The sequence below is a fragment of the Euleptes europaea genome, chromosome 6 (genome assembly GCF_029931775.1).
Source record: "Euleptes europaea isolate rEulEur1 chromosome 6, rEulEur1.hap1, whole genome shotgun sequence".
Classification (NCBI taxonomy): Eukaryota; Metazoa; Chordata; class Lepidosauria; order Squamata; family Sphaerodactylidae; genus Euleptes; species Euleptes europaea.
In genome coordinates, this window is record NC_079317.1 from 25733597 (window position 1) to 25748143 (window position 14547).

The following is a 14547-nucleotide window of genomic DNA, read 5'->3' on the forward strand; positions in this document are numbered from 1 at the left end:
TTGCTCTGTTTTTACAATATGTAAGTAAATGAAGTGTAGCTTATTGTTGGTGGGTATCTAGCCTTTGAAGTTGGTAGGAGGTTGCATGTTAAGGGAGAATACAACAGCTTTATATCATTGTTAAATATAAGATATAACAAATATGTACATATTTGCCCTTTCAAACTATCAGATTTGTAACTGGAATGTAGTTTGGGTGGATTTTAGAATTTTTATTGGTGTGGTAAACATAACGCTGATTGCTTTTGTAGGAAGATGAAAAATTTTTGACGGAGCTGTTTGCACAACTTACAGATGAAGCCACAGACGAGGAGAAAAGGCAAGAATTGGTAAGAATCTTTAAAGTGAGCTTAATCAAGCAGTTGCAATATCATGTTTCTCACTAAAAGATCTTTTCTGTATTTCAGGTAAACTTTCTTAAAGAGTTTTGTGCATTTTCTCAAACATTACAACCTCAAAACAGAGATGCTTTTTTCAAAACATTGTCTAACATGGGCATTCTTCCAGCACTTGAAGTCATCCTAGTGAGTTTTCAATGTTTATTTTTAAACATTTATCTTGCTGTTCAGACCTCTAGTGTGTGTGTGTGTATATATATGTGGTAGCTGAATAGTTCCAATTCTGTATTATCATGTTGGGGTAGTTTTCTTTAGCACCGATAATATTTATATCCTAATTTATCATACTCCCAACATGATGTTAGTTATTTGAAATAGTGGCAAGAGCCAAACTATACATGATGCTGAAAGTGCCATGGTGGCTGAGCAGCTCCAGAAGTTTCTGGATGACACATCAGCTCTCAACCCTTTCTAGTTGGACTTCTGGCCTGGTCATGGAACCAAAACCACCCTGGTTGCTTCACAGATGGTCTCCCATGACAACTGGATCGAGGCGGGTCGGTGCTGCTGATTTTACTCAGTCTTTCAGCAGCGTTCAGTATGGTTGATCACAATTTGTTAAACCACCACCTTGCCGACCTAGGACTTCAGGAGGTGGCTTTCCTCCTTTCTCCAGGGTCGGGGACAAAGGGTGGTGCTAGGGGGGAAGGTGTCGTCCTGTCTTCCCCTGCTGTGTGGGGTGTCACAAGCGTTGGTCCTCTCCTCAATGCTTTTCAACGTCTATTTTATATATTATATTAATATCTATATTATATAATATATTAATGCCCAATTAGTCAAGAGTTTTGGACTGGGTTTTGTCCAATATGCGGATGACACCCAGCTCTACCTGTTGTTGGATGACCAGTTGGGATTGGTGGCAATGGTCCTGACTAGTTGCCTGGAGGTGGTGATAGAGACTGAACAGTCTGAACCTTAATCCATCTAAGACGTAGGTGCTATGGCTGAGCCAGACTGGACTAGGACAGGGGCTACAGTTACCAGCTCTTGACGGTACATAGAGACAGCACTGTCGTCAAGAGTCTGGGTAACCTGGATGCATTGCTGACCATGGAACAGCAGGTCTCGACTGTTACCAGGGCAGCTTTTTGTCGTCATCACCATGTTTGGCAGTTAGCCCCTTACCTGTCTCACTCTGACTTGGCCACAGTGATCCATGCAACAGTCACCTCCAGGCTGGATTACTGTAACTCGCTGTACATAGGAGTGCTCCTGAGACTACTCCGGAAGCTTCAGTTGGTACAGAATGCAGCTATGAGGGTCCTAACAAGGGCCCATTGGAGAGTTTCTGTTCAACCTATACTCCACCAGTTGCATTGGTTGCTGATATGCTTCCAGATCAGGTTCAAGGTGCTGGTTTTAACCTTTAAAGTATGGGACCCTCATACTTATGGGACTCTCCCTCTCCCTCTGTCCCCTCCCCCCAAGGATGCTTCAGTCTAGTTCCCCAAATCTTCTGGATGTCGCTGGCCTGAGAACAGTCCGGTTGTCCTTGACCAGAGCCAGGGGATTTTCGGCCATGGCCCCTGCCTGGTGGAACTCCAGTGGTCACCCAGCAGCCCCCCTTTTTTGTATGCTCTCCTCAGTCCCCCCCCCCCCCACTTATTTTGTGGAGGATTTGTTGTTCTCGGGAATCTGTTCTGGGAATTTAAGGTGCCATCTTATTTGTATTTTATGGATTTTAATTGTTCTGTTTTTAAATGTATTTGATTTCTTGTTACCTGCCCTGAGTCCTGCTGTAGTGGGGGAGGACAGAAATCTGATAAATAAATAAATAAATAAAGGGTTGGAGCTCCCATGAACTGTTTGATTTTTGAATAGCAAACGTGGGGGCCTGATCTGGATTGGTACTGCAGTGTGAAAGAGAAGCAACCCTGCCCTCCCTTGCCATTTCCTGCCCTGACGTGGCCCTGTGGAGCTGCTGTCTGCCCTGTTAGGTCTGACATAATGGCATCCTGTAAGTTGCATGTGTATCTGTGCCTCACTGGGGCAAATCCATTTCCCATGTGACAGGACAGTAAAACAGTAGGGGATAAAGGACTAACTGCACCCTCACCCCCTTGCCTTGTGGCCCCATTCAGGCTGATCTTTAGAAAGACCTTGGGATATCTGACCACAGAACTTCCAGAGCACTGTGTAGTTTGGTTCTTAACCAAGCAAACTAAATAAATAATAGTTTTAATCCTAAATCTTATGGACTTCCCCAGCTTCGTTCCACAGCCTTATTTTTGTTTGACTTCAGGGAATGGATGATGCACAAGTGCGAAGCGCAGCTACTGATATCTTCTCCTATTTGGTTGAATACAACCCATCTATGGTACGAGAATTTGTCATGCAAGAAGCTCAGCAGAATGATGATGTAAGTGGCTCCTAACAATGTACTGTTTCCATAACTAATTGATGACTTTTAAAATATTTGACAAAACTGTGTTTAATGATTGAAGTACAGAAAGATGTTTGTATATTCTTTTAGTGAGGGGTGTGTTGAATCATCTGGAAGCAAGCAATTTTTTTGTGTAATACAGTTTTTCATTTGGTGCAAATGTAATGCTGGCTGGCTTCAAATCACAATTACAGATTAGGAATGTGTGCTGCTGTCTGTTATCAGCTTTCACCATGAGTTTTAAATCCTGGTGTTGGGGACCCTAGCAGTCATAAAGGACAGCTAACATTGGTTTAGATCTAATACTGTATCATGGTTAGAGTTAACAGTGAGTGGCGGGGAGGGAGTCATGCAAGATAACTGATAGAAAGGAAAATCTGTATGGAAAATCGATGTCTGAGTATTGTTTCTCGTAATTATTTTCCACTGTATTCTTTGTGGAAATCTTTGGAAGCCCACAGTTGTGGAAATCACTGCAAAGTTCATTCCGTCTGTGTTAGGAAAAAAATGGCCAAGACAGTATGAAGCAGCTTGAGTCTGCTGATAAAAGCATCACTGGGAATGGCCTTTCGACTCAAAACTATATACTAATCCTTTGCATCAGTAGTTTCAAACCATGGTATTTCTTTAGAGGATATAGTGCTTTGTTTTTCCATTGTGGTGATCTTAGAATACATTTAATACAAGTCTCCGTGTTAAATTTTCTTGCTTTTAAAAAATAAATCCTATTTGACAGCAAGACATCTGAGGTGATATCGGCTGAATGGAGAGGTTATGATACATAGTATGTTAGACCCCGAAACAAATTTTGAAACGGCACTGGCACATGGTGAGTGGCTTAGCAAATAGGATGCAGATTTCCCCTGATATGCAGTTTGTAGCGAGTAAATGTGCCAAGCCAGCCCAGATGGCTCAACATAGGTTTTATGCCAGTCTCTTCTGATGATGTCACATTGTGATATCACGTTACACAAGTGCGAGTTGTATAGTTGTATCAAAGCATTCACCTTTACATAAACCTGCTTCTAGCAACAAGCAACCTTCTGAGGATGTCAACAGTAATAGTATCTGAGTGAGAAACCTGTAATACTTCTAATATCTTAACACTTTAATAAGCGTTATGATTTATAAAGCAGTTGAAAGGGGGCGAGGATTGGATGTAGACTTCTGCAACTGGCATTCACGGAAGCACCTAACTTCACCCTTTGGCAGTCCCCTGAAAGCCATGCCTGATGGCTGAAGGGCCAATTGGAACAACCTGATATGCTGCCCAGGGGCTGCAGTTGGAAGGAGGACGCACCAGAAGTCATCCCCTTCCTCTTTTGAGTGAGCTCCTGCTCAATTCACACAGTAATGTGGGGGTGTCAGTTGATCCCCCATCCCACCGTGCAATATCCTGCATCATTTCCACTGGGGCCCCTGACTCAAAGGCTTTTTAGTGGGCTGCAGAAAGAAGAAAGTGGCAAAGATTAATTCTGTGAACAAAGCTCAGCTTCCGTTATTGTGAATCTAACTCAAGGCTCTAGATGCTGCCTTTTTATCAGATATGAAGTGTTTCTTTTAACGTTTCCGTTCCCCATGTTTTAAGAAAAACTTACATTCGCAACTTGGGTTCTGCAGTAAATTCTGGAACTGTGGATCATCTGTAGTGGTACTGAGTGGTTTGATCTTCCCCGTGTGCGTGTCCCTCTTGCCTCCCTCACAGAGCAAATAATGGAGAGAAACTATTGCAGCTGTTGCTGGGAGCCTTGTCCTCTCTATTCTCTGAATGGGAGAAGGTGAGGAAACTTCCTGCCAGGCCAAGGGTGTTCCTGCATTTTTTTGGAGGGGGAATATCCTGCTGTGTATTATGCTTGGCCACAGAATGGTGTAGACTGTTTCTGCCTTTTCTGGGTTGAGTTCTTTTCTGGAGAACAGGCAGCTCTAGCACAGCCTCTCCTGTTTCTGCACAAGTAGGCAGCACTCTGGCAATCTCCACCCTTTACAGGGACGGAGTGCTTCTGTTAAAATGATGAAAAGCCAAATGTTTAGCACTATAAAATCCCAGAAAATCATTTCTGACTCCATCCTGAAGTTCTTGATCGGCATCTGCAGAGCTGCTTGAGACATGCTCAAGAATGCACCGGTGTGTCCTGTGGGATTGCTAATTGTAAACCCACCCACCCCTTTGTACAGCAGACAATGCCATGCCTTTTAAAACTCCTCCCACTTTTAGCAACGATCTGCCATACAGCATCGAGAGGCTGTTATTAAACAAATGCCACAAGTCCACAACTCAATTTAGTGCACTGAAGTAATTGCACAATTCTTTGCAATCTATCCTTTTATCTGAATTTCTCTGTTGGTGTCTTTCTCAGTTTGTATGTTACGTCCGACTAACCTATTTGGTATTTAACTTTATTTTCTTGAACCAGGATATCTTACTCATTAACCTCATCATAGAACACATGATTTGTGATACAGATCCTGAATTGGGAGGAGCAGTCCAGCTGATGGGTTTACTACGTACCTTAGTGGATCCAGAAAATATGCTAGCAACTGCCAATGTAAGCAAATATCTGAATATTTTAACATCTGTTGTGATGATAATGGAGAAGGGGGGGAATGGTTCTTAAACGCTGTGCTTAATGTATGAATTAATACATTTTTATTCCACAGAAAACAGAAAAAACGGAATTCTTGGGTTTCTTTTACAAGCATTGTATGCATGTCCTCACAGCACCTTTATTGGCCAATACCACAGAGGAAAAACCTAGCAAAGGTAAGACTCAAGAGGGGTTGAATTTTGCCATATTGTCTTACAACTTGAAAAGGTCTATCATTATGATAGGTGGGGCCACTTAATGGAAAAGAGGAATACCATACTGCAAAGCCTTGGGGGTGGGGTGGCATTCGCTTCTGTAGGATCCCTGCTAGTAAAATTGAGAACACCCATTGCCAGGAGCGGAGTGCAGGTTCACCACAACACTGTTCCTAAGCACGGGGCATAGTAGTGATTCACGTACATGGGGAAAGTGAAAGTGTGTGCTCTGGGACATCCACTATGAGATGCCACTGGGGTTATCTTTGTGTGCGTAGTTCCCTCCTGTGTAGCTGGATCCATCATGTGCTCCCATCAGATGTCGTTTGAACACAAGGACAGGCAGGGGGGCTCCTGAATTCCTGGATGAAGGGTAGTGAGGGTGGATGTGTCTTGCTGTGCCGAGGCCTGCAGCACAGCTACAAATAGCTAGGAAGTGTTATGCAGCTGCATTGCTCCCAAGGCCTGGGTATGACTGTTGGTAGACAGTACATAGCAGCCCCCTAGTAATCCTGGGTGCATGTGGAAAAAATCTGTGCCCCTTTGCCACCACATATGAGCATTAGACTCGGTGCTGTGCATACAGCAAGTGCCACAAGTGTAGATGCATATGTATCACAAGCCATGAAGTATTTTTTTTAATTGGAGCATTTCTATGTCACTTTTCTCTCCAAAGGGACCCCAAGCTTACAGAAAATTCAGAGCTACAAACATGTTTAAACAAATAAAACACACAACCCCCCAACACACAAATGTATCTGGGTTGATCATGGTCCACCGGGCTGCCTGCCTCATGTGGCAAGCAAATGGCAAGCAAACTTGCTCTTGTCCTTTGGCTCATGCCCAGGGTCTCGTGCTTTGTGCCCACCCCAGGGTGCATGCTTGCAAAGAGAGGAGAAGAGACTCCGTGCAGATGGAGCTCAGCTGTTGTTACCTTGCTACCATTGAGCCAGCAAGATCTTCCTCACTTCTTGTCCTGCCAGCAGAAGAGGTGTGCCCTTCTGCCTCCGCACACATTTAACTGTACTGTTCTTTGTTTTAGATGACTTTCAGACAGCCCAGCTGTTGGCCTTGATATTAGAGCTATTAACTTTCTGTGTGGAACATCATACATATCATATAAAGAACTACATCATTAACAAGGATATCCTGCGAAGAGTGCTAGTTTTAATGGCTTCACAACATGCTTTCTTGGCATTATGTAAGTATGACGAGGTATCAAGATGTTTCATTAGTGCCGCTGCAAACCAAGTTGTTTTTAATGATGAAAAAGCCTTTCTCATAGGTTGACTGTGAATAAAATATTGTCTTCTTACAACTTAAGACCTGAGCGGGCTACTCTCCATTGGAGCAGCATACAGTGTCCTGGGATTGAAATTAAATTTGCCTTTAACCATATTTTCATGGTTGCTTTACCTCATAAGTTAAAATCTTACTTTTTTTTTTTTTTTTTTTGGTCGTCAAGTCGCAGCTAACTTACAGCAACCCCATAGGGTTATCCAGGCAAGGGGCATTCAGAGGTGGTTTGCTATTGCCTGCCTCTGTGTAGCAACCCTGGACTTCCTTGGTGGTCTCCCCATCTAAATACTGACCAAGGCCAACCCTGCTTAGCAAATATGATGAGATTGGGCTAGCCTGGGCTATCTGGGTCAGGGCAAAACCTTATTTAAGAGACCCTTAATTATATAATATAATTAAGAACATGGTGGTTTAAGGAAGAAAAGCTTTTAGTTTTGAAATCAATTTGTGTGATTGGTTTCATGTCACAAGGGTGCCATCCTATTGCCTGCTTAGGTGGTCGTCCAAGCTGTCCTTCAGAACATTCCAGCGTATTTCCAAGAACACATGAGACCCTCATTCATATACAGACAGGCCAGAGAAGTTCTCTGATATACACAAATGGCACTTCTGCATAGGTTTGACAGCAGGCACCCATTTCCAAGCATTTGTGTAAGGCTGCTGCAGATCTAAACCAGTTCCGTGTCTTTTTTTTGTTGCTGTTCTACATTCTGCAACACAGATACTACTCTTTATGTAACTGTTTTGACCATTGCCAGGGTGGATTTAATTTAAATCAAATCAATTAAAATCACAATTTAAATTACTAGTCAGTAAGACTAGGTTTAAATCATGGTTTTCTACATAAAGACTAGTTTTTGCTGGTATAATCTAAATATCTAACAACTAGATGAAGGTTCCGTTTTTAGAATAATAACTTTTCAGATTAGTTTTACAGTTACATCCAAAAATTACTGATTTGGTTATACTATTAGAAATATATAGTACACCTCACAATAATTTCATAATTATCTATCTCCAGTTTTGTTCAGACAACCAGGCCCTGCATTTCTTTGTTGCTGTGTTTGCAATTTGCACGCATAGGTAGAGGAACTTCATTAAAATAATCCCAACCTGGGTCTCTTTTATAGCCTGGGTCTCTTTTATGGCCTGCTGCCATTATAGATTTTTGAGAATAATATGAACCTCAGACTATACACACAAAGATCCCAAGACTTGTGGGGTACTCTGCTCAAAAGGTTTCACTTTCATGACATTGGGAATGGTTTAATGGAATTCATTTACCAAAAAATTTAAACATTGCATGATTATACAGCCTCATGCTACATAGTTAAAAACTAATCATTATTTCATGATAAATAACCTTTGTTATTTCATGATAAAGAACCTATAATGTATCTTAAATATAAAACTATTTAAACTATCTTTAGATAGATTTTTCCCCAAAGAGCATTTTATTTTAAAAATCCAATTTAAATTTTTAAAAAATGATTTAAACTAAAAAAAAAACACCACAATTTTTTGTTTAAAAAATTATTGATTTTTATCCACCTTGGCCATTGTGTTTTTCCATATGGTACTGTGGTTATCCTTCAGTGTATTCAATTGTTATCCTTCAAGGTATCAAATTGTTCTAATAGATTTTGAATGTGCTCTTCAGAGTGGGATATTTCTTTCCTGTCTATCATGATGTTTTCATATTGTTAGGAATGAGTTATGAGAACCTTCAGAGGTCATGACTGGTTAGGGAGCCCGTTATTCTTCTGGAAAATGTGAAAATAGCTTTTAAATAATATTTGTTTTTGTCAGGTGCTCTGCGTTTTAAAAGAAAGATAATTGGGTTGAAGGATGAATTCTACAACCGCTATATTATGAAAAGTTTTTTATTTGAACCGGTGGTCAAAGCATTTCTCAACAATGGATCCCGCTATAATCTGATGAACTCTGCTATTATAGAAATGTTTGAATTCATTAGAGTGGTGAGTATCCCTTTCCAGAAAGAGGGTGGGAAGTGATTGTAATGGTAGGGAGAAAAAGTATCCAGATAAAAATCTTAAATCTGAGAGGGCAGTAGGAGAAGTTAGCTTTATTTGTTACTTCACATAAAACATCAGCTTGGGTAGAACTGGAGAGAGCAGTTTAGGCTAGGACAGAAAATTAGAGGAAGCAGTATTGTGTGCACGGTAGGATTGCCAGCTCTGGGTTGGGAAATACCTGGAGATTTTTGGGGTGGGGCCTGAGGAGGGTGGGGTTTGGGGAGGGGAGAGACTTCAGTGGGGCATAATACCATAGAGTCCGCCTTCCAAATCAGCCATTTTCTCCAGGTGAACCGATCTCTGTCACCTTGAGATCAGTTGTAAGAGTGGGAGATCTCGAGCCACCCCCTGGAGGCCGGCAACCCTAGTGCATGGTGAATGTTAGATGTTGGTCCATTGAAGCAGAAATGTAGAGGAGATGTTGTGATGTGGAGGAGCATGAGATATGATACTGTTTCTCAGGAAGAGGAGTTCATAGCCAGGCTTTTCAGGGTTAGGAGTTTAAACATGGTAGTGATGCCTAGAACTCGTGCCAGCTATTAGTCCATCAATGTTGAAGCTGTAGAACTAAAGATAGATGCAAGGGTGAGAAGATCAGGCTCTCCTGGCCTCTGCCACAAAACAGGAGCTTCCAGACACTACCCGAAAGAACCAAGATTATAATATACCCCAAGGAAAGGACAGCAATGAGTAAGACACATCTTCTAGATTATAATCAGACTCAGCACAAAGAGAACTGCCCATCCCTGATGCCCCAGAGAAAGGTAGTGCTCTCCCAGCCCCAGTGGACCAAAACTGAAGCACCAGGATGATGATTGTCATTGAGGATGGAGATCTTAGCCTGGATCTTGGTGCAAACTATTGATTCTTCTAGGTGAATTGTAATGTTACATTTACCGTTGTGTTTAAAATGTGGATATCATTAGTAAAGAAAAGTAACATAGGTTGACATTTCTCGGTAAGGGACATGCTACTCAGAAGAACTATGACTAATTTGTACTGAGGGTCCATTCTAATGATATGCCAACAGCTGAATTTCATGCACGTGCACGCACCAAATCCCCATTCATCAGAGTGGTCTGTATGAGGGTAGTATAATGTTGACGATACAGATTTAAGATAGATCAAGGCTCCTTTTCCAGGAACTGTCAAATTGCAAGCTGCAGTTTTCCAGTTCATGTAAGAAAAGTATTGATGTTGCATGAATTGTTTTTACAAGTTAGCTACATGAACTCTGTGTGTGCGGATATTCGATTAAGGTTTGCTGTGGGCCTATTGTTCAAATTAGCCCTCAGCTGTACGTCCCTCTTCGAAACGCTTCAAAAGCAATGTAACATATGTTATCAATAGTAATTTTTATTCTGTAACTATTCCTAGCACTTTTAGTGCCAACGGTATTCCAGTGACTGATAGAAAAATGCTTCTTTCTAATGAAAGTTTTCTGTGAAGTTATTTTTAATTTTTGTTACACACTTTTCCTTTACTATGTTTTTTTTGTAGTGCAAGCATGAGAAGTTTAGCATAGGTTTTTAACTGTTGTACATATGGAAGACTAACAATTGAACCAACTAGAACAACTCCCTTACACCATTTTGAGAGTAAATTGTCATAGCTTTTCTATACTTCTACTTTTTAACACTTTTAATTGGGGAAAAATAACTTTATTTTCTAGGAAGACATAAAATCCTTAACAGCTCATGTAATTGAGAATTACTGGAAAGCACTAGAAGATGTAGATTATGTGCAGACATTCAAAGGTTTGAAATTGCGTTATGAACAACAAAGGGAAAGACAAGATAATCCCAAACTTGACAGGTTAGTGTACACTGAAGTCTTTATTAGAGGTTTCATCTAGAATTTCTTGTTGAGGGAGAAACAAAACCTTTTTTGGACAATAGAAGTGGGTTCCGATTGAGGTTGCTCAGGTGTCTGTTTTTTAATAGTTCTTTTTAAATTAAAAGTACAAGTGAGGGTGGAATAGTCTTTGTACTACATTAAGATTATACTTTAAAAAAATATCAGAACAGTACAAAATAATACACAGCTCTATACAGCTGACCCTAAGAACATCTGTAAGTGATATCCTAATACAGAAGAGAGCCTTATACCCCTGGAAACTATTTTGTGATTCAGTCAGTGGCATCAGCAGTATCAAATCAGCAAGAGAGAGGACTAAAAAAGACATAGAAATAGTTTCAGGAACAGAAGTGCATAAGTGATAAATTCATTTTGATGCATGTGTGATTTTTAGATTGTTAAACACATTATCTTTCTATAAAGAGATTGTGTTGAGTTCTTAAAAATTTAAGAGATTAAGTTTAGTCTGAAAAATGTAAAGTTTTGACATGTTAGTCAATTTATTGAGTTCATATCTTTAAGCTCTGTATGTGTAAAATTTAAAACCTCATAATAGTGAGGGGAAACAATGTTGAAAAGTATATCCTCTTCTGTAGCATGCGTTCCATCTTGAGGAACCATAGGTATCGGAGAGATGCTAGGACCTTGGAGGATGAAGAAGAGATGTGGTTTAATACTGATGAAGATGATCTGGAAGATGGAGAGGCAGTGGTCCTGCCCTCTGACAAAAGTAAAAATGATGAAGATATTATGGATCCTATAAGTAAATTTATGGAAAGAAAAAAATGTAAGTCAGTGGAAGAGCTGCATGTTTTCAGTTTAAGTTGATTCATTGACATCATTTAGGAAGTCAATATATACGTATTTTTTACATCAAAGACCAGTGCACTTTATGAACTGTTAACTATGGTGAAGGATGTGAGCCATGGAATTATGCACTCCCTTGCCTCTTCAGTGCAAATCCCTTTTTGTCCTTCTGATACCCTTTACCATGGTTAAGACTGCCATTGGCACTAAACTGAGCATCAGCCAGCGTTTACTTTCCACGATGGGTTTTGTAACCTGCTTTAAATCTGGATAATGTAGTCCTCGTTGACAGCAGACTCTGGTTAGATCAGCGCCCAGTGGAAACCTTAATGGTGGTAAACACCAGTAGGAAAGAATGAGGGATTTGAAGTGGAGAAGGAGAAAAGCTTGGAATCTGTTTCTAATCCTTGGGTACGTCAGCTCACAGGCACACGTTTCACTGAGATGCATTACTTCAACTGTAGAGGCTGCTGCTTTAAAAAAAAGCAGCAAGCTTTTAAAATATCCACTCTGTAGTAAAGTTTGAAGCACTTTAAGTGAAAAAACTGATGAAAGGTATGAATTTCATAATTGAGTATTCATCAAATAGCTTCATCTGAACTAAACAAGGGGATTTGCGGGCACTGATTTTGACAAATGGATGTGCAGCTCCCACCCACTTTTACATGCCTGTGGGTTCATGCAGCATTTGCAAATGCTGTTGGGTTCTGTCTGTCTGACTGTCGGTCTAGTACTGCTCATACATCTGTATAGAAAAGAAAGGAATAAAACAACGCCTTACTTAGTATTATTCATCTGGTATTTAATTACTGCCCCTGTAAATTGTGCCATGGACAGCTTAACAGAATCATATCCAGTAACAGCCACGTCACCTGCGCCCTCATACCGTCAATGCTGCTAGGTTTAAGGAATATGCATGGACAGGAATTGGACAGGCGTGTGTACAGCAAAATGTATAATAACTTGTGATATAGTTGCTATTCTGTGTTTTAAGCCAGTTGCAATTTTCAGTAGAACTTCATTACAATAGTATTTGTTTTAAATTCCAGTTAAAGAAAGTGAAGAAAAGGAGGTCCTTCTGAAAACGAACCTTTCCGGTCGCCAGAGCCCAAGTTTTAAACTTTCCTTCTCTAGTGGTACAAAGGCTAACCTTACCAGCCAGTCATCTGCAACTAATTTGCCCGGGTCTCCTGGGTCACCAGGATCTCCTGGGTCACCGGGATCTCCTGGATCAGTTTCCAAAAGCACATCTCAGATGGCAGCTATAACTACCAAGGTACTGTGTTCACCCAAGTCAAATTGTGCTTGTCATGTCAAAACCAGACCACTAGCTCTGAAGTTCACTGTTCATGTATGCCACCATTCATTTGTCACAATGGGTAGCCACGTTAGTCTGTCTCTAGCTGTAGAAAAGAGCAGCAGTCCAGTAGCAGCTTAAACACTAACAAAATTTCTGGCAGGGTGTGAGCTTTCGTGAGGCATAGCTCACTTCTTCAGATTCATTTGTGTAGAGTTTAGGGTTTCTTTCCAAACTACTACTAAAGAAACCTAAAATGATTCAACAAAGGAAATATTTTTTTGTTCCCTGGTTGTCCTTTTTTGAATATTTAATCATAATGTATTGCTCTAACTGTCCTGTGTACAATCCACAGTTATTGTGTAGTGCTGTTACAGTCTGAATATAAATTCAGATGCCCAGTGCACCCTGTTGGACATGCAGTAGGGTCTCACTAGATCCAAAGCAATAGCATGCATGTGCCCCTTAAACTGACAAGTTTAGTTTTGAAAATGAAAAGCGTCTAAAGAAAACTAAACAGACTGTGTTGCAGTTGCTTTCATTTTGCTGTGTGAAAGGGGACTTGTTAGAGCATTTATAATCCATTTTAATTTGCAAATTCTCAAAGTCAAGAATAATAGCATACCGTGTTAGTACATTATTAATAGTATAATTCAGCAAACAGAGAAACAGTACAGCAAATCCGTTTCTTGCACCCTTAATTAAAAGCATGCTGGAAAACATGTTTCATTTCATTGGGCCAAGTGTCTATCTCTGATTGCAAAAAAGCCCAAGACATTGGGCACTGAAAAGCTCTTCAGGCTGTAGAAATCAGTCTGATTATCTACCTCTTGTAGACTTTCATTGCTGGACTTCAAAGAACAGGAAAAAGGTGGTCCATCAGATATCTAGGATATATATAAAATTCTGAAGCATGTTGAAGTCATCATGTATACAGATCTGTAACCACGGAGCACTTGCAGTATGAGGCTTGTATGTTCTCCCCAGCACCTGCAGTTAATATAGCTGCAATGTTCTGGACCAGTTAAAGTTTCCTAGCTGTTTTCAAAGGGCATACTTCATAAAGAACCCTGCAGTAGTATGGAGATTTGTCGCCCTGCCCCACACAAAGGGGTTTAAAATGCACTTTGGGCCACAGCCTCCCCCTGTATATTCAGGAGGAGGCTCACATCCAGCATGTAAACTGCTCTTTCAGGGTGATCTGACAACCATGAATAACACAGCTTTATCTGGATTAAGCTTTAATTTATTCACCCACTTTCAGTCTGTTGCTGATCGCAGTGTTAACAGATAGAAACTGCCATACCTGGTCAGATGGATGTGAAAGCTTGGTGATGTCCGCATGCTACTGACAACCCACTCCTGACAAAACTGTCCAGTAGGTTTTCTTGTGCCAGTTTTGAAAAGCATAGTAATCCATGTCTGTTTGGATTTGCTAAGAATTTTCCTCCACCTGTACTCAATTATTCTCCACTGAGGGAAGGGCATCTTCAGATTTGGGTGGTTCTCGCTTGCTCTACCCGGGGAGGCAGGATAAAAAAGGATTTCCGCTTCCTGTTGATTGCGCGGGAACCATCTCCCTCAGTTTCTCTTCCTGCCTTCGACCAGGGAGTGCGTGCTGGCTAGCAGCTCCGCACAGTGTTTTTTCCTGGTGAAAGAAATTCCCTTTT

The 14547-nt window shown here is 40.9% G+C and overlaps 1 protein-coding gene across 2 annotated transcripts in view; it reads left to right on the forward strand.

Annotated features, from left to right (window-relative positions):
• PPP4R3A (protein phosphatase 4 regulatory subunit 3A) overlaps positions 1 to 14547 on the forward strand; it is a 39915-nt gene that overhangs the window by 17845 nt on the left and 7523 nt on the right. For both annotated transcript variants that reach the window (XM_056850910.1, XM_056850909.1), the window contains exons 5-14: positions 252 to 329; positions 408 to 524; positions 2641 to 2757; positions 5196 to 5327; positions 5440 to 5542; positions 6624 to 6782; positions 8690 to 8859; positions 10589 to 10731; positions 11370 to 11560; positions 12630 to 12856. In XM_056850910.1, coding sequence (XP_056706888.1) covers positions 252 to 329; positions 408 to 524; positions 2641 to 2757; positions 5196 to 5327; positions 5440 to 5542; positions 6624 to 6782; positions 8690 to 8859; positions 10589 to 10731; positions 11370 to 11560; positions 12630 to 12856 — 1437 coding nt within the window. The remainder of the gene's footprint in view (positions 1 to 251; positions 330 to 407; positions 525 to 2640; positions 2758 to 5195; positions 5328 to 5439; positions 5543 to 6623; positions 6783 to 8689; positions 8860 to 10588; positions 10732 to 11369; positions 11561 to 12629; positions 12857 to 14547) is intronic.